The sequence below is a fragment of the Rhinolophus ferrumequinum genome, chromosome 14, assembly GCF_004115265.2.
Source record: "Rhinolophus ferrumequinum isolate MPI-CBG mRhiFer1 chromosome 14, mRhiFer1_v1.p, whole genome shotgun sequence".
NCBI lineage: Eukaryota > Metazoa > Chordata > Mammalia > Chiroptera > Rhinolophidae > Rhinolophus > Rhinolophus ferrumequinum.
In genome coordinates, this window is record NC_046297.1 from 67,374,631 (window position 1) to 67,394,399 (window position 19,769).

General features: G+C 53.1%; 1 protein-coding gene across 11 annotated transcripts in view; it reads right to left on the reverse strand.

The window, feature by feature from the left end:
• ST3GAL1 (ST3 beta-galactoside alpha-2,3-sialyltransferase 1) overlaps positions 1 to 19,769 on the reverse strand; it is a 64,860-nt gene that overhangs the window by 8,522 nt on the left and 36,569 nt on the right. For 6 of the 11 annotated variants that reach the window (XM_033126144.1, XM_033126143.1, XM_033126137.1 and 3 more), the window contains 3 exons: positions 19,364 to 19,469; positions 17,177 to 17,230; positions 491 to 1,383 (listed from right to left, as the gene is read on the reverse strand). In XM_033126144.1, coding sequence (XP_032982035.1) covers positions 491 to 793 — 303 coding nt within the window. In that variant the 5' untranslated portion in view covers positions 794 to 1,383; positions 17,177 to 17,230; positions 19,364 to 19,469. Of the gene's footprint in view, positions 1 to 490; positions 1,384 to 7,046; positions 7,109 to 10,797; positions 10,908 to 17,176; positions 17,231 to 17,393; positions 17,415 to 19,363; positions 19,470 to 19,769 lie in introns of those variants that run through there. The other 5 variants (XM_033126142.1, XM_033126139.1, XM_033126141.1 and 2 more) reach the window with 4 other exon arrangements.

Here is a 19,769-nt window from a genome sequence, read left to right on the forward strand (position 1 = left end):
CAAGAGCTGGGTACAGACAGTGGTGACGCGGAGGTAACCCCGCATGTATGTAACGCCACTGAAATGTACACATATAAACGGTAAGATGATGAATATTATTTAACCACCATACAAAGGAAACAATAACCCAGGATCAAACCTGCTTCTGGTGAGCTCTCCGGGGGCAGCCCCAAGTAGATCCGGACTCAATCAGGCTGGGCTGCGCCCCGGAACCTGCGTTTCCAACAGGCTCCCAGGCTAGGAGCCTGCGAACTCCTGGGGGCGTGGCCACAGCCAAGCTCCCCGGCGGGAACCTCCTCGGGGAGCCCCACCAGGAAGGGGCCCTTGGTGCCCCACCACTCGGGGTGCTCAGGACCAGAACGTCCTCACAGGATGTTCTGCTTTATTCATGGTAGACCCTCAACAAACCATTTTTGAGTGAACGAAGGCCCGATGTTGTGAATCCCACAATGCGCTCACCGCCCGCCCCGCACTCAGCGCCAGCTCTCACCAGCCACCAGCTGTAGGTGTCTTCCTCCAAGAGCGCGTTCTGCGCCGTCAGCAGCGGCTGCACAGACCAGTTGAACCTCTCATCGAACCAGGACGAGACCTTTCGCTCTCCGATGCAGCGGGCGCAGGTGCAGGGCCTGTGCGAGTAGGTGATAAGCTTCTTCAGGTTCTCCGAGAACTCGATGACCATCTGCTTGGGGAACCAGGTGGGGGTCACCACGGTGTGGGAGTAGTTCAGGAGGAAGGAGGTGAGGAAGATGAAGAGGACGAAGAAGGTGAGCAGTTTGACGGTCCTTCTCTTCATGGCTGCCAGTTTCTGCTTTCCTGTGATGGGCTGCAGGAAATCACGCCTAACGGAGGAGGAACTTGAAAGAAAAACCCCAGAGATGGAGGCTGGGTCACAAGGCAAGGCAGGGATTCCCAGGGGCCCTCAAGGCCTGCGATGGCCGATTTTACTTCCGCTGGGTGATAGCCACCCCGGTGCACCGGACATCACCCTGTGATACTCAGAGGCTAAGTGGACCACTCTGAGTGAGATGGCTCTTTTTGCATAAAATGTGTCTCTTCCGGAAATCAAGTAGCCAGCTTCGTCAGCATTCCTTGAATAGCCGATAACGTCTCTTGACGAAATGTTAATCAAACTTAATACAGGTGACTTCCTTTCCCATCCAAAGGGGCTGAGGGCTAATTAATCTTTGTGACAGTCCTGGGTCCCCGAGGGGTGAGGACCTGGAAAGAAGGTTCACGGTGCAGGACAGAGAGAAGCTCTCTTTTCACCGTCCTCTGGAAAGGATGGTGTGCAATGATCCTTAATTAGAACTCAGTCTGTCCATGCTGTCACCAGAGACGTGGCGGTTCGGCAGCTTAATGAAGGCACTGAGGGTTGTCTGTCATCTGCACAGAAAAGGGAGAAGAAAACAGGATGAAATTCTATTACCTTATTATAAAAATATATGTACACATTTCTCTGTCCCCACCTGCTCTGGGATGAATTCCATTATCTTCTGCTCTGTTGTCAAGCCCACGTGGCAGATGGCTAGGGACGACTTATTTACCCTCTTGAGCCTGGGTGTGTGCACGCATACAATGGGATGTCAACACCTATTCTGCAAGGCTCCTAAGGGACACAGAACGTGTCCCACCCATCTTTCCTGCAACCAGAACCTAGTACATTTAAGCATTCAATCAAAGTTTGGGAACTGAGTCAACGACACGTGTACACAATGAGAGGTTGCTAAGTACACACTACTTTCTCTCTCTTTCACTCTTTTTGGATTCTGACTTCAACAACAAAAAGGGTATATGCTTAGGGGGTGTCCTAGCTTCCGCCTCGCCCAGCATCCAAACTCTGCCACTTAGTCTCAGTCCCACAATATGGGCCTTACATGACCCAGGTTCAAGTTCTGGTTTACCAGCTGTGTGTCCTTGGGAAAGGTATTCAACCTTCCCGGCCCTCAGTTTCCTTTTCTGTAAAATGGGATAGTAATACCTCCACTTACAGAATGACTATGAAGGTAACATAAAATGATAGATGCTGAGCTTCTGGTTCCTATTAGGCAATTGCTAACCTTTAATTTTCCATTTTCAAAGAATGGATATTCTTGGATGATCCACTAGGAGCTGGACATTATGGCACATTCATACAGAGCTATTTCCGCAGATATTCCTCAATGCATACCACCAGCTAGATGATAGGGGTTTCCCGGTTTGTCCTTGGAAGAAAGTGAGATTCAGAGAGATATGTGACTTGCCTAAGGTCACGGGGAAAGGAGGAAGCAGACCCATAGCTGAATCCAGACCCACAGCCCTGATTCCATGAACCTGGAGGGGTTGGGACACCAGGAATGGGGGGCTCTGCTCTGGAGGAACCCCGTCTGCGAACTGGTCTTCAGATGACCTTAGTTGGAGGGATATAGAGAAAGGGGAGTATATTTAATCAAAGAAAGCAAACAGAAACCCCTCAGATGCCCGTAACCAAGTCCCCAGACTTCACCGACGTCTTCCACCTTCTACAGGGAACAACCGTGCTCACAACTCTGCACTTGATCACGACTCCTTTGTTCTTTGCTTGGACTATGTCCCCATTGCTCTATGTCTGATCAATTCCTCCCTGTCTTCAACCTGTTGCTCACTGATGAGCAGGATATATTTTTTCCAAGAAAGTGACAGTTGAAGGGAGATTAATTACCTTTTGGTAGAAAGAGGGGCTGCTTAGAAACCAAATGAAATCCACCGTGCCTTCCTAGAGACACAAAGACTATTGCAACCTCCTATAGCTCCCTCAATGCCTCAGCATTTTGGAATTCCTCAGGTCATTTTGATTGGCCTACGGCTCCATTTTCCACTTTTCACAACAACTGGCTTGTATTTAGAACCCAACGGCGTCCGTAGTTGTCCCTTCCAGCTACCCCCGGCCCCTCCGTCAAGTAGCAACTCTGCCATTTGAGTTAAATTAACCTTCAAGGGTAGGCTCTGACTTAACTTGGCCAGGATGTTGTTCCCAACCCCTCTTACCATGGCAATTGCTCCAGGGATGGGAATATGTCCTAATTCCATCCAATCAGAGTAAAACCCCCGACATTTGTAGGGAGGGCAGAACCTTTCTTTTGCTCTGGCCACTCTGACGTTTGAATGTGGAAGTCAGAGTTGTGCTAGCCATTTTGCTAGCTCATGTGGAAGAGGTGATTGTTGAACAGGGCCAGGCAAACAGTGTGAAACCCCTGATCTAGCCGTACCTGCACCCTACACTACATTTTGACCTTTCAGTAACATGAGAGAATAAATCCCCTTTATTGTGTAAAGCAGAGTACTTGTAACTTGAAGCAGCATGACTGACCCCCAGGTCACAGGTGCTCCTGCCTCTGGGCTCCTGCCCAGGCTATCCCCACTGTCTAGAAAAGCCACCCTACCCTGCTTGGCTCTTAGTCGTTCTTTAGGGCTCAGCTGGCACCGACTCCCAGAGAGAGGCCGCCCATCCCTGGCATGAGCACGACACCTGGCACACACACGGCATGAAAGAATACAGAAGTGAATGAAAGGCAGGCAAGGGCCGCCAATTCAGAGGAGAGAATCTAAGCAAGCAAGTGCATACCAAGACTCAGAAGACTGATTTTCACCAGACCGTACCGTTTGCTGCGTGACCGTGAACAAGTTATCAAATCTCTCTGAACCATTCCTGCAACTGGAAAAGGGGGCTGATAAGAGAGATTCTGCTTACTTCTCAGCGCTGTCAATCAAGCAAGATCTAGCCATTCATCCAATTCGCTCACGTCGTATTTGCTGGGCCCTGTGTTGTGCCAGGCACTGGGCTAGATGGTTGGGATACATGATGCAAGAATCCAGGTGGGAGCATCCTAAGCGTCTAAGGTCCCAGGGCCTCTGGGAGAAAGGGGACTGATGTGCCTGGATCAGCATGGAAGAGAGAAGCAGGTGGTGGGACCAGAGAGGAACAGGCCTGTGTGTGGGTGTGGGGGGTGCCATTGTGGAAGGCATTATCAAGGCTAAGTCTTGTCTGAGTGACACGGAGCCCATGGGAGGGTCTCCGCTAAGGGAGTGACACGGTCTCACCACATCTGTCTTTGTGAGGAGCAGGGCCCATGAAGCTCTCCCTGTGTCTCCCAATGCCAAGGGCAGAGGTAAGTTCACTGAAACAGATGACTGACTGTAAGATTCTGGGTGAGAGGGTAGGCTCCCCGGGAGACCTAGGAACGCTGTCAGCTGATGCTATGGGTGGGATGAGAGTTGGGACAGCAGAATCAGGGGGACAGTGACACCCTCCTCCCGTCACTCTGGAAGCCACATCACCAAGGCAGGGTGCTTGTTGGATAACACCTACCAGCTGAGCTGGTATCAATTAGCACTTTCAAAAGCACGGGGGAAAACTGCAGTGGAAAATCAAGAACACCCCTCCACCCCTTCCCTGGCCCCAGGGAAGAAAGGAGGAATGCGTGACTTCTCTGTACCCTATTACGTGAGGCCGCCGGCAACCATGGGGGACGCCAGCCCTGGCTCCCGAAATGGAACCCAGGCCAAGACGCCACGGGCCAAGGATCTCTGTGCCAAGCGTGTGGGGAGAGGCCGGCCACACCTCCCCAAAACAAAGAGGAAGAGAAGAGGGATGGGGAGAGAACACAGCTCGCCAGCTGTCTGCAGCACTACGGCCATTTCAGGGCCACAAAACAAAGTGCTGTAGGAGGCACAGAGAACGTGTACGTGACAGGTCACCAGAGGCACAATGTTGACAAATGTCAGAGCCCTTTCAAGGACTCCACACGGATTTCCCTAAGAAGGAGGATCCCGAATAAAGACAAGCGCCCCTGGCAATACGGTCACGGTGGCAATTACCAGTCACTGAGAGGAGAATTGTCTCAAATGCTTGGGAAGCCCAAAGAATGGACTGTGTGGGTTTCTGGACGTGTAACAAATGCCTGCTGAACTGTGCAGTCGTTATCCCAAGGCTGGGGTGGCTCCCAGCTCCTCACATAGCGCCCCCAGTGTGGTCCTTGGTGAAATGACTGCAGGTTGGCGGTGATATTAGCACTTCTCCTAAAGAGCTGCCACAGTTGCCTCCCGGTGATCTTCACACCAACTGGGGCGGTTCGGTAATCATGCCTATTCCCCCGAAAAGGGAAACTGAAGTGCAGAGAAGACAAGTGACGTGTCCAAGGTCACACAGCGAGACGGAGGCAGAGCCAGCATGATGACACAAGCTTCTGCCCCTGCCTGGATCTTTCGACATAGCCACGGCGCATCCTTCTACTTAATCAATGCCTGCTCTCGTCTTCATGATTTCCTTTCTTGACATTTCTCTGGGATTGAATTCTGTTCTCTTTCCGACGTCTTAGCTGGATGCTACTTTGTCCTCTTCTGCTGTGTCTAATCTGTTTGAATGGTATGTTACGTTCTTCATTTCCATCCCCGTATTTTTCAGTTCTAGAAATTCGACCTGAGTAATTTTTGTGTAAGTTCCAGTTTTCTGGAGAAGTTCCCCATCTTGGGTCTATTTCTGTGGTCTGTCTTCTCTCTTTCTCTTTCTTTGGTCATTTGGTGCTGTCCCGTGGCATGGTAACTGTGAATACTGTGTGTGACAAAAACGCAGAGTCTCTGGATGAGGCTGTCCTTATTCAGAGAGGAAGTTGTTTTCTCCTGGTGGGCAGGTAGAGAAGGGGCACATTATCTTGTTCCAGCTGGTGACGGGATGCCAGGAGCTGTACCTTAGTCACCTATGACGACTGGTCATTTCTGGTTTCCCCTTGCGGATAGGGTGTAGCCCTTCCCAAAGCATAGCTGGGATGCCTACCAAAGCACCTCTTCTTTGCAGGATGGCATCTCCAATTTCTGTCTGCCCTGCACTGGCAGATTGCCAAAAGCTCAGTCTAGCCTTTTAGGCTTGGCTGCTCTTTTTGGCTTGGTTTTGTCGGCTCTGGTCCCACGCACCTTAAATACTGGCAAATGCCTTCAGAGGAAAAAGCGATGCAGAAATAATGACTCTTCTTTGTGGTTCCCTTTGCTCCAGGTTCTTGGTTCCTTAGGTTTTGGCTGAGTCCTGAACTGTACTTTTTATTTTGTTTTACTCCCCAGCCTTGTATGACAGCCCCCCCCCCCCCCCACTGAGCTGTTGCTCTCAGCCTGTGCTCTGGACCCTTCTGTGAGCCAGAATATCCTAGGTGCAGGAAGGTGGCAGGGAGTATCAGGCTCACCCCCACTCACTTCCCTTCTGTCTGGGATCTTCGCCCCGCAAGCCCTGTCTGCCTTGGTTGCTCTCCAAGGCCTTCCGAGTTGGGCTGCTATCTTTCCCACTTGTTATTATCCTCGGGGAAAGAATTCTTCTGACACAAGCTTCTGCCCTAGCTGGACGTGAAACCCACGGTGCCTTTCCTCTCTCACCCTATGTGCCTGGAGCCTGGTATGGCATCCTGCACATGTCAGGGGCTTGGCACATCTGGTGAAGAGGGAGGGGCCCAGAGAGGCGCCAGAGGTGCCTGGGAAAATCTCCTCACACCAGCAGAGTGAGCAGATCGTGGGAGGGAAAGGGACAAATGAACAGGTCGGCGGGTTGCAGCTGCAGTCTGGTCTGCCTCTGGTCACCGTTCCAACACCTCTGTAAGCATCCCCGAATCGAATCCTTCTGCCTGAAGCTTTGCCTCAGTTTCTTCCTCCATACGCTTGGTACCGACCTCACAGGGCTGTGCGGAGGACACGAGGCAGTGCAGGTGACGCGCTCTGAGTGGCGCCTGGCCTGTCGTGAGTGCTCCTGCCTGTTGGGTTTCATTACTAAAACCCCTCCAGTGGTTTCTATCTTCCTACACGGAGTACCATCTAACACCCTTACCCTCTTCCATCTCTGCCCCACACAGTACAAGTTTGACAGAGCTCAGAGAAGAGCCAGGCCCCAAACTACAAGATGTACGCGGCTCCCTTGGCATGGCACGTCTCAGGGGAAGCTCAGAAGGCGTCACGGATTGAAAATGACTGAAGAAAAAGCAGGCAGAGGCCTGGGGGTTGGTCTGGATGCCGCAGCCAGGGGTGGGGCCCTGCAGAGGAAATCCGAAACACACCGAGCCCTTTGCCGATGACCCCAGGGACGTTACATGGGCTGTCTGAGCTTCAAGTCCCTCATCTGTAAAACGAGGAGAAAAACTGTCCCTACCTCTCAGGTGGCCGCACAGAGCACTAATTCATCTATGAACCGGAAGGACAGACACGGTTTGTGGAGGGCTTTCCCTTTGTTAGTCACCGCCCTAAGCACAACAGGGGATCAAACTGCCTGAGCCCAAGGCCTCATGGAGCCTGTGCTAAGTGCTATCCCCATCCTCCAGAGGCGGGGACAGAGGCCCACCCTAGTCCAGTGACCTGCCTAAGGAGCTGGCATTCCAGCCAAGGCAGAGCCCAGCAAGCGGTGTCTGGGTGGGGGGTGTTCCCTGCCCTGAGCCTGGTGTCTAAGCTGTAGGAGAGGGACGGTGACCACTGCCACAACACGGGGTTTGCGTGTGGCCCAGCTCGGGGCCGAGCAGGAGCTCTCCTTTCCTTGTTTTGTTTTCTCCCTGGTCATCTCGCTCCAGCTCAGCTCCGCCCGCTGAGTCACCCAGGAAGTTGGCAGCTGTGCTCCTGCAGTCCAGCCCAGATCTGGACCCGCTTGTTGGCTCCTTCTTCCCCGGGTCAGGGAGGAAGGGCCACAGCAGCAGCCAAGCCAGTTCTTCCAGAAACATCATCCGGGAGAAATCCAGCCTCCATGAGGGGAGGCCTGAGAAGAGGACACAGCGGTTCGTCCATGTAACTCTCTGCACCTCCAAGGAGGGAACAACAGTGATTTGGCAGTGGCGGATTAGTGACAACTGAAGGGTGAGGGAAGGGGGAGGTGGCCATGGAGACGGACCTTAGAGATGGGGGCGCTGACACTGACGGAGGAGAGCGGAGGGGATGGGGTACACCAGGAGCTCCCCAAAGCACAGGATGGTGGCGGTGGTGATGGGGGCACCTGGCACAGTTAAGGAAAAGGGGGTGCCCTTCAGTGGGTGGTGGTGGGCGGGGCCAGGTCATGGAAGTCTTTAGGAATGTGGACTTTGGGATGAAGGCGACGGGGACCCACTGATAGTCTGTGAGCAGCATATGGAGGCTGGACGGCCGGGGGTATGCAGGACGCCCCTAGAGTCTACACAGTAGTCTCGTCTCCATCTTGGTGTCTTGGGAAGCCCGTCTCCTTGGGGGCCTCAGTTTCCCCACTCCTTCCTGCACTGAGTTGACCATTTGCCCAGGTGCCCCCCACCCAAAAAGAGCTGGCAGGCTAGGAGAGCCCTTCCTTGCACGTGCAAATCCCCCTGGACTCACCCTAGTACCTCTCATGTGCTCCTTTGTGGGGAGCTGGAAAAGAAAGCAAAGGTTCCCTGCAGCACGACTGGAGGTTCAGAACGGGGGGTTTGGAGAAGCGCCCGCAAGAAACACGATTAACCAGGATCAGGGCCATATGACAAAGAGCTGGATACATTTTCCTACTTGGAGCTGCACAAAAGGAATTTAAATCCACAAATCTCCTTATGTGTGTGGAGTGAGGGGTGCTCAGTCAGAGTCCTAAGACATCCACATAACATCCGAAGCGTGAAATGTGGTCAGAAATTTAGGGAGTCGCATAGCACGCACATCCAGGCTGACAGGTGTCCCCAGGGGGTGGGAAAAAAAGAGAAAGGTTTTCCTGATTTGGATGGGACAGAAGTCATGACACTGGAAAGACATTCAGAACTATGAACTGCACTCCACTCCCACATCAGGGGTCTGTCCCTGGTTCTAAGGAGCTTATGAATGAGTGAGATGCTGGGGCCCAGGGGTCTGGAGCAGGAGTTTAGACAGTTGACATGAGACTTAAAGAGATAACTTTCCTCCCAGGCCCCCTGATGTCCATGGGAAGATTTTAAACCTTCTGGATTCACAGAGGCATCCAGAGGGCTCCTGAAAGGTTTGGGAGACAATTTCCGGTGACGCCCAAAGTGGGATTCAGACCTCAGGATAAACCCAGCCTCAACTGGGTGAGGAGCCCGGTCCCCGTGCGGTTCTAAGATAGACGGGAGCCCCAGACAACAAACACGTATCCGGCATGAACCATCCCAGACACCAAGGGTTGGAGGGTTTCATGGCGTCTCCTGGGGTCGCTGGGGTAAAACTGCCCTGGACCAGCCCCCCGGAGCCCTAAGTGGGGAAGAGGAAGGGCAGCTCCCTAGAAGGAGGCACCGCAGCACGCTGGGCCAAGCCAATCCCCTTCCTGAGCCCTGGACTCAGGAAAGACCGTGCCCCATGGACATGGCACTGCTGGGAGGTCCACCGAGAAGGCTGGGAGCCTGGGCGCCTGGAGCACATGGGCAGGGGTCACATCACGGGGCCAGGGAGCTCTCAGAGCAGCTGGGAGCAGGCAGCCCTGGAGAGGCGCGGGGCAGGAGACAGGAGAGCACAGGGCAGCCTGGGCAGCGGCTCAGCGAGCAGGGCAAGAGCGCAGAGGCCAGCAGAGACCTGGCACACCACGGGAGGCGTCAGTCCCCAGAGCCTGGACAACGGGGTAGGAGGCTGGAGCCAGAGAGAGCGTGAGCTATGAGCACTGACATCTCCCCATCTGCACCCACCGCTGCTGAGTCCTGGAGAAACCCATGCAAATGCATGTCGGCAAAGGAGGTTTGGGGCCCATCCCTAATGTCCACCATGGTGTGCCAGGCATCGAGCCGGGCACCTCCCCCAGGTGCTCATTGCATCCTCAGAACAGCAGTGCCAGCGGTGCTGCTTCCTCTTGAATATGGAGGCGGAGGGCCCTTGTTCAAGAGCCATGGAGAGTGAGGGACCCGAGATTCAACCCAGAGTCCAAGCCTGCACGGCACTGGCTGTGCCTGCAGTGATGCCCACCCCTGTGGTGTCAGTATTTTACACCAGGTAGGAATGGGAACACCCAGAAGGTTCTCTCCCTCGCTGAGGCTTCACGGGTCCCCGCCGCGCTTCCCGCCTTGTGTCATTAGCGGTTACCGAGACGCCTCATCATCCAGCACTTACTGGCCAGAGGGGACTCAGCCAAGTTAAAGGACCCACCCTTCAGGGTCATTCACCTGGTCAGCAGTGGATGGAGGCAGAGAACTCAGGTCCAGATGTACAATGGGAAGACGACGATGGGAGCTGCAACTCCAAAGCCTCATTAACTGTGTGACCTTGGAGAAGTCACCTGACCACACCAAACCACACCCTGCCCTTCTGTGCAAAACAGAAACCAAGATGTGTTTCCTAGGACTGCTGAGAGGATGGAATGTGAGTGAAGAGCTTTGGCCCCAGCGGGGGGGGGGGGGGCCTGTAGCCTATCTGCTCCCATCTCTATGTTAATCCCATTAAGAATGGACATTTTCAGGTGCTCTAATTGCTGCTCTGAGAGCTTTATTCCTGTTAACTCACTGAATACTAATACACCCATTTTACAGAGGAGCAAATGGAGGCCCAGGGAGGTTAAGCCGCTTGGCCCAGGGTTGTGTTGCATAAGAGTGAAGCTAAAGGTGGTCTGAGCAGCGCAGCCACAGAGCCCTGTCTCTTCATGCTCAGTAGCTACTTCTCAGTGTTAGTCTGAGCTGGTCTCACAGCCGCGGCCCTGGATGGAGCCCCTCACCTCCCCTACAGGTGCGTCCACACAGGCGATGGGACTCAGCCCTAGTCCCACAGCCCCCTCTCCGCAAAGCACTCACAACTGCCACTCACCCTCTAGTCAATGAAGGAGGCAAGTCGGGCAGGAGGGAGGGAAGCTGACCCCCCACCCTGCCCCAGGATGGTGCACAACCCCAGGACGGTGCATACCTTCAGCCTCCTGGCCAGGAATGCCCCAGGGAGGGAGCCGTTCTGCCTCAGCTCCTAAGGGCTGGGGGCAGGAGACTGCACATCTTGTCCCCAGCTGCCATCAAAAAAGGCCTCCCACTTGGAGAACACAGCACTTTCCAAACCTCTTGTTCTGCCCATTTTGCTTCAAACCACACAGGTGCCCTTTTATGTCCTGCTAAAATGCAGTGGTGAGAGGCGGGCTTTGAAAAGGCTGGCTGCTCCCCTGGGGTCTCAGAGAGACCAAGGCTGGACCTGGTGGCAAGTGCAGGCATGTTTCCAGGCAGGGCAGGGCAAGACAAACACCACACGAGGCAGGGCTCTCCCTCTGAGGGTTCCAGCCCTTCTGTTTCGCCAGCTGGGTGATCTCTGGAAGCCTTCCTCACCTGTAAACGGGGCACTGCAAATTGTTATCTGCGAGTGCCCTGGGCTGATGCAGACACCACAGGAGTCTGTGAGGGACACAGAGGTTCTCTCCAGGTGAACAGGGTGGGGTGGGAGTGGGGGCTGGGATCTGAAGAGGTTTTCTTTCTCAGGGTTTTCTTTCCTCCATACTTACGCCCTCTGGGGTCCTGACCCTTTGGCCTTCTCCTTCCCTCTCCAATGAATGACCAACACCACCCTGTATCAGGAAGACACCGGCGGCTGAATTTTGCTGGCAGGTATCTGTGTGTGTCTTGTGGACTTAGAGCTACACACCAAACATTTTGATTCTCCGCAAAGAAAAGGAATAATCCAAGACCCAGACGCCTGAATGATTAGGATGAGTTTGCTTCCTCTTACTAACGCAGACAAAGCATGTGGTCTTCAGACCCAACTTATGTCCACTCAGTCCCCAGTGTGCCCAGATGCTGATGTTCTCCCTCTTTTACAGGTAGATAGGCAGGCTTAGCGGGCAAGCGCCTCCTGATCAGCCAGGACCTGGGGTTGCTCCCCAGAACCTTCACTCCCTTTCGTTTCCTGACCTTAGCCTCTGAAAGTAGTGACTCAGCTACCATCTTCCCTAGAATCTAAAGCGTTCACTCTGAGCTCAGACTCCAGGCGTGAAAGGAGTGGCATCTTTTCGACAGTGCCTTAGATCCATGAAAAACTAAGTCTAGCCTCTTGGGAACAGGAGGACAAAATCACATCCTGACCTTAACACCCTTTCATGCCCTCTCCTCGCTGTTCTCCGCTCACGCCTCTCACCTGCTCAAGCTTCCAGTGGATTCTCTCCACGCCTAGAATGAAATGCAAAGTTCTTATCACGGTCTGCAAGAGCCTACAAGACCTGGCCCTTGCCTGTGGTCTGACTCCACTTTCTACACCTTTTCTTTCGTACTCTGCTCAGGCCACACCGACCTCAAGCGTGACAACCACAGGACCTTTGCACAGGCGATTAGCTTTGCCCAGAGTGCTTTTCCCAACAGAATGCTTAATTACTGTTTACTTAGCTCAGGATACAGGGTCAAATGTCCACCCTTTGGAGAGACTTTCCCTGAATCTTTTGTTATCCCCGAATTATAATGTTTATCACCCTTTGCTTTTCCCCTGCCTTTGTTTTCTGACACTATGTACTTTCGTATAGCTGAAAATATTCTCCATGCAACTAGGTTCCAGGAGCTCAGAGACTTTCTTTCATTCCCCACTGTGTTCCTAGAACAGTGATCATACATAATCTTTAATCATCACCTGAAAGGTAGGTATTATCCCCATTTTACAGATGAGGAAACCAAGGCCAAAGGAAGTCCAGAGATTACCATCTACCTAATCTCACAGTCAGTAGGTGTTAGACCCAGGATTCAAATCCAGTCTTCTTCGATGCCAGCTTAGTGTCAGGAGACGCAGTTCTGCAGGCCTCACATTCATGTGCGTTTTCTGTGTAGGTTAAGAACAAAAGACCCTGACTGCTTTTATGTGGATCAGTTTTCAGGGTTGTGTTTGCAGCACGCAATCATGAAACCTGAGGGGGCAGCTTGCTTCCTGTGTGCTACACACAGTGGACTCCCCACACTCAGTGTCCCTGGTCTACACTGCAACCCATCACATGTGCCGGCATCTGTCAGGGCCCTCTGGCTGGTCCCCGTGGATGTAAGGTCAAGGGGAGCTGACACAAACTCGAAGCTCATGCTGCTAGCTGCACCCTGAGTGACAAAGCCCCTGGTCTCTGACTCAGGAGTCTCGTGTCTTCTGCCGGCATCAATGAAACACTAATAGGCGAACTTATTAGCTTGTAAGTGAAATCAAATCAAATCCCAGACTTAACACCTATGCTGTTCTACGTTCCACACAGTATTTTACTATCAGTAAAATGCCCCTGTTGATGGAGCAATGCCTCCATCCCACCTGGTGACCGTCACATCTCGAGTACCACCTTCTCTAGGAACACTTCCCTCCCTGAGTCCCTCTCCATCCCTTTTCCCATGACAAGCACAGGACCTTGATACAAGCTATTCGTTTTGCCCAGAATGTTCTGAACGGGAATTCATATGCGCCTCGGATGTGTTCGATGGAACGGACCAGAAGAAAATTTGATTTGACTAAAGGAGAGAGAGATACTAGTCTTAGTTAGTAACCACAGAACCTACTAAGTCAATGAATTTTGGAAAACACATAACATAGAGATGTGACAGTTTCTGAATGTTTGCATTTTTTATGCCCTTGAGAGCGAGCTGAGCCGTGAACTCTCTGGAATTCAACCAAATGGAGAACGTGGTCAGGTTGAGCCTGAACTGCCATTGAGGGTACAGACTACATTCTATTTAGTTTTGTTATCTCCGGTAGTGTACTCTTGGCCGTGGTCCCTCAGGGGCACTGTTTAACGGGCAGTTGGACAGATGGATAACCCATTGATGCTGATGGACGATGGGCTGGCTGGTCGACCTGTTCCTTGGGGAGGAGACAGCCAGGGCTGGGCTCTGAGTCTCAGAGCACAGAAGCCCTTTGAGTGTTCCTTGTGGGAAACTTTCAAGAAGCTCACAGGCCAGTAACCAGGCAGAAATGCTTTCTGATTATTATTTTTCCAGCTGAATAAGACCCAGTTAGTGGAAGACTTAAGGATCTGGGCCCCGAGGAAAGAAAAGACATTCTTCTGCTCACAGACAGGAGTGTCTGTCTGGCTGTGTCGCCACAGGTCCCAGACCAGGGAGAGGCAGGGACTGCTTGAAGCTCTTACCTGAACGCCCAAGGCAGGACCACCAAGGCCGTGCCCCCTTCTGCTGAGAGTCAGTTCTACAAAGTCAAAGGGAAGCTGTCAGGACGCTCTGTCCCCAGGCCTGGCTGCTGCCTGCCTTGGAGGCAAAGGCTTGTGGCATTTCAGGATCCCAGAGGAACACAGGGAGGACCACACTTTTCTGCTTCCTTCGCCAGGTAAGGAAACCAAGGCTCAGGGAGGGGATGTGACTTGCCCAAGGTGGTAAACGAGACTTTGATGGTACCGAGACTAAAACCTGGGGACCCTAACTCCCCAAACATGTCCCGTACAGCACACCCAGCCTGTGAGTTGCTGTAGCAGGAGTCAGACACAGATGGCAGGATGGGCCTGCCCAAGGCCACAGATCGCTAATGGCCACGCACGCACAGAGGTCTGCCTGCCTCTGTCCCTGCCCCTGCTCACACCCCAGGCTCTGCTTGGAGGAGCCCCCTCTCCTGTGGTCAGCTCGAGGTCTGCAGTGAGCCCCAGTACCATTGCTTGCTCAGTTTCTGTGGTTTTGGGATCCAGGTTCTCGGCCTTGCCGAGAAAGATGGGCCTGCAATAGTGGATTACAGTACACTAGAAACTCACGGTCCTGGTTCAAACATGTTTTGACAAAAAAATACTAAGCAAGAATAGGAAACCATTTCTAGTGTCACCCAAGAGTGAACTGTACAAAGAAGATGACGGAATGAGACAAGTAGTTTCCTATGAAAGACACACCTTCTTTCTGCCCCATTCAATGCTGTTCGATTTTTCTTGTGACACAACTACGAATCCCTGCCATACCCCTGCAGACACTTGCAAGTGACAGATAGAAAGGACAATAGAGAGTAGTAGCTGTGTTTGGTGGGAGCGTGGGGAGGCAAACACACAGAGAATCAGAATCAAAGAGGGTGATGGTACAATAAACACACTCCCTGCCCCAGGGCCTTTGCACATGCTGTTCCCACCACCTCGCATGCCCTTCCCCTAGAATCCACATGGCCGCTTGCTCCCTTGCTGCTGTCATGGTTCTGCTTTTTAGAGAAGCCTTCCTAAAATATCACCATTGTCACCATCCCCTCGCTGGACTGTCTTTTCCCTCACAGCCTTCATCACAAAAGGACACTCTGCTGTGTATTGAATTCCTTGTTAGTTTCTCTGTCTCCCCTCCACCAGGAGGGCAGGGACTTCTGTGTCACGTACTGCTTTGTCCCCCGCCTGCTGAGAACAGCGGAAGGCCCTCAACAGATATGTATAGACTGAGGGCACAGTGAAAAGTGCTCCAAACTCAGGGAGCAGAGGTCATTCCAGTTTGTGCATAGTGAAAGGTGGGGGTCGCGGTCACTTCTGGGCCTTCATCTCCTCCTGCAGATAAGAGGATGCTTACGATGACAATCTCAAATCAGCCTTGCCAGGGAACGGCCTGGGACAGTGTCCAGCTTAGTGCAGGGATGCTCTGATCTTTGCACGTTGTGTTTGGAGGTTTCCTCTCCTAGCTGAGCTCTGCTTGTCCCCCACTGAGCAGATTGGCTGTTCTCATGGAGGGGAGGGCAGAGTTCGGCCTACACACTTCCTCTAACTTTTGCAAAAACAACAAAACCAAAACTACTACAAAACCACACTGTGCGTCTGTACTGCCGTCCAGAGCTATGGCAAGGAAGTGTGAGTCCTGCCTGCTGGTTCCTCTGTGCCTGGGCAGGATGTGGGGTACACAGCACGTTGAGGTACCTGGCCCTGCTGTGGGGCCCATGTGTCTAGTTCCCAGATAACCTGGAGCCTTGGACAGACTTCCTTGGAAACGACCTCCGCCAGCCACGGTGGCTCGTTCCTGAACCCAGGTCGGTGTGACCAGGGCACCCATGGAGGATGGGGGTGTTTTTATCAAATACCACCCACGCCTGCCTCCGTTCTCTGCTTCATGGTTCTGCCTTGTCAACTAAAGAATCAGCACGAGCATTATCAACCCCAGCAGGGAAACAACAGCCGAGGGTCAGCCTTAGCTGTGTTTGGTCCATGGCCCACTGTACAGATAGGCAACCTGAGGCCCAGCGAAGGGGCTTGGCTAAGACCGCACAGCGTGACAGAGCAGAGCCAGACCTAGAACCAGATTTCTGGACTTCTGGACAAGGACATTTGCCATTAGACAGTGGTTTTCAAATTTTCTTTAAACTGTTATCTTATGCCCAGGCAGAAACCAGAGACTGAAACAGCTTTTCAGGTTCAGGTGGGGATGGGGACCCCTAGCCCAGCTGCGGGGCCTTCTCACCACCGTCAAGGTGATTTGCAAACCAAAGTTCCTCACAGACCACACCCTCTGTCCATGCTGGTGACCCCAGAATGTCACATCCGCTCCCAACCCCCACCCCACGAGACCTCTGGAGATTTCAGAGACCAAATCAGGCAGTTAATCTGCGGTCACGTTACTAAGTGGGGCTAATACATTCTCCAAGTTTTCTCAGAAACGGGTTCTAAGAAATCTTCTCACAGCAAGAGAGTGGGTTTCAAAGATGGGGAAGAGGGCTCGGGTATCTCCGGTGACAGGAGATTGGGGACATGAGAGACAGCAGGACCAGGATAAAACGGACATACTCAGAGCCACGCGGGGGGCAGAACAAAGGCTGGTGGGGACAGACAGTCAGCCCCTGATGGGCACCTAACTGGATGTGAGGTGAGGGCCCCGGGGGCCCCATGCTGGCTCCACCTCCACTGCCCGCCTCACCGGCTGCCTTCCGACCATGTCAGGGTCCTACTTTCTGAATCACAAAGAAAAAAGTACCCATCTGCGAAACAGTCTACAGATAGAGTCTACACATGGGGTGTGCCCTCATTATAATGGGGAGCAGAATGCAGTTCTCCTGCTGTCTGTGTTGGTGACTCGGTGTATATGAATGCAGCAAACAGGGAAACACTCAGGTAACCAGAACTTTCTAATGATTTGATGAACATGTCGTTCCCTGAACACACTGCCCCACCACCCGGGGTTAGAAAGGACTGCCTTCTAAACATCCCATGGGTATGGACAGCCTACCGTGTCCTGGGTACTGTAGGAAGCACAGGGAACGGCACAAAGCACAGGTCTCCCCCACGTGGGTGGAAGGGGGACAATCATTTCCACACAGTTGAAGGCAGAGAAAGCAAGACCATTAAGAGCACAGGTTCTGGAGCCAAAGAGAGCTGGGTTCAAATCCCAGCTCTGCCACTTACCAGCTGTGTGACCTCAGGGGAGTTCTTAACGTCTCTGAGCCTCAGTTTCTTCATCTGAAACACAGAAAAAAAAAAAAAGAAATGGTCAGACTTACCACAGAGAGAGTATCTGAAACATGCTCAGCTCAGGCACAGAGAGTAAATAAATATTAAGGGCTAATGTGAAGTGGCAGAACCCTAACAAGCCATTTACCAGTGAGGAGAGGACAGAGGTTACCTGCAGAGGGCTGGGTGGCAGTCAGGGGACCCGAGTATCAGCCTTCTAGTTGCAAACTGTTAATGAAAGCTGTGTACTGCGTGATCTCTAGGACCGTTTCCTGTTCTAGACGGAAGATCAGAGGGCATGCTCTAATTCTGAGATCTCTCCTGCACCAGGCATTGGGTTAGGTCACTTCACACACCCTGTGGAACCTTGCAGCAGTCCCCAAGGTAGCCCCAGCTTCCTGTCTGACAGCGGGAACTGAGGTTCGAACGGCAGAGCTTGGCAGGGACCCAGGGCTGGTGAGGGGGCAGAGGGGCTGGAAGGCTGTCTGTCTCCCCCCCACCCCACGCCAGAGGCCTGTGCAGGTGGCAAGTCCCAGATCACATGGGGTGGGGTTGGGCCTGACTCTGGAATATTCTAATTGGCAGAAAACAGCTGCACATTTTATAAAGGGAGAGAGTAGTTGAATCTGAGAATTAGGGAAGTGTTATTGTTTTAGTTTTTTTCCTAAAAACTGAGTGGGGGCCCACCCTAAACAACACTGACAACAGATAATAATACCCTTGGTTTTAACAATAATCCCGTGGGCTTGAAACAGCTTCAGCCACATGCTATGTTGGCTCTTGTCACCTGTAAGGTGTGCAAAATGCCTTCCCACCTGGGGATGGGGATGCAAAGAACTTCCTGAATGGTCAAGACAGCCTGGGCCTCTTTCTGTCCCTCTCACCTGAGTGCGCTGACGCAGCACCTGAGCTCGCTGACCTCTGCACGTGAATAATGGATGACGCAGAGGCCCGTGGACGTTAATATTACATAGTGGCCGCCCCGGGCAGCAGGCGGGAGTCAGTGCCCAGGACGGGCTGGGCCTGCCTCAGACTTTCCACAAACATGAAAAGGGGGATTTCGAAAACTCATGATAGAATTTAATTAAAAGTAATTCCTTTCTAAAACCAGCAACGTGTGCCATTTGCTCACTTTCTCCCATCGTGGAAGCTTTGGTGGTAACCGTCCGGCAGAGCTAACGGCAGGCAAGCCCCACGGCCACATATACAGCGCCTGGGAAATCAACAGCCTGTCACTCATGGCTAAGCATCCTTCACCGCGTCGCTTACCCTACTGTTTCAAGAAGGGGCAGCGGCTGGTAACCAGGAGCTGCTGGACTTTCCTTAGGTAGCAGATCACTTACTCCCAGTGACCCTGGAAGTCAATTCCCCTGGAAAGGCTGGTTTCAGGTTTTCCTTTCCTCAGCTGGGGTCAGGCTACCTGGAAGGCGCCGGGTCTCTGTAGAGGGGAGGCTGTGGGCATGCAGCCCGGATGGGCTTTTCTAGACTGGGCCACCGCCCCTCAGCCACCATGGCCGTTGGCTGCTAGCCGCTCACAGCTGCTCCCTGCTCCAGAGGGTTGCCTCTGTCAGACAGGCGACGCCTCACCTGGGAGGTGACCACCTCCTGGCACCCCACCACCCTGGGCGGCCCCCAGGTAATGACTGAGACCTGGATTGCACGAGGCCCCCGACACATGTTGTTTGTGGTGGGTGCACTTTGTGCTCCAGGGTCCCGGTGGGGTCAGGCTGAAGGTCGACTCCAGCTGGGGGCATGTCCTCACTCAGCCTCTGTCCTCCCCCTGCCCTCCTCAGCCCCCTTCTCCTGGAGCACCTCCTTGATACTCCATCCATAGCTGAATCGCTGCCTCAGGTTCTGCTGGGAGGGAACTGAGACGCCTGCTGGGAGGGAAATGAGGCCGTTCTGAGCTGGGACCCGCAGGACGGGAAAGCCTCAGGAGTGAGTGCTCTCAAGCTCAGAGAACTTTTTTTAGAGCAAGGAGGCTCTTCAACTACCTGGTCCAAACTCTCAGCTTTAGAACGAGCAACAGAAGCCTTCGGTTATTTAGCAAAGACTGTCTGGGGCCCAGAATGTGCCGGGCCCTGCTTGGATGCTGGTGACACAACAGCAAACAAGGCAAAGCCCCCTCTTCTAGAAACTCACCCATCAAATCAAACAGAGCGGTGGACACTTCTGCAGAAAATGCAAGGAGGTGGCATGACAATGGATGAGCGGGAAGGTGGCACCGGGAGGGATCGCAGCTGAGCTTCTGTGGGAGACAGCCATGCAAAGACAGGCGTGAGGGGAGCAGAGTTCAGGCAGAGGGGCAGTCAGTGCGAGATCACAGGCAGACCTGAGTTTGTATACGGCAGGCCAGTGTAGTGGGAGCGTGCAGAGCCAAGGGGATCATTTTACAGGATGAGGTCAGAGAGGGAAGCACAGCCGGATCGTGTCACCCCAGGAGGACAGTGACTTGTCACCCAACCATTCAGCCAAGGTGAGAGGCTCCTCACAACTTCCCTTTCTAGTCACGTCCTCTGGGCTGTGCCCTTGGGGAACTAGGCTGCAC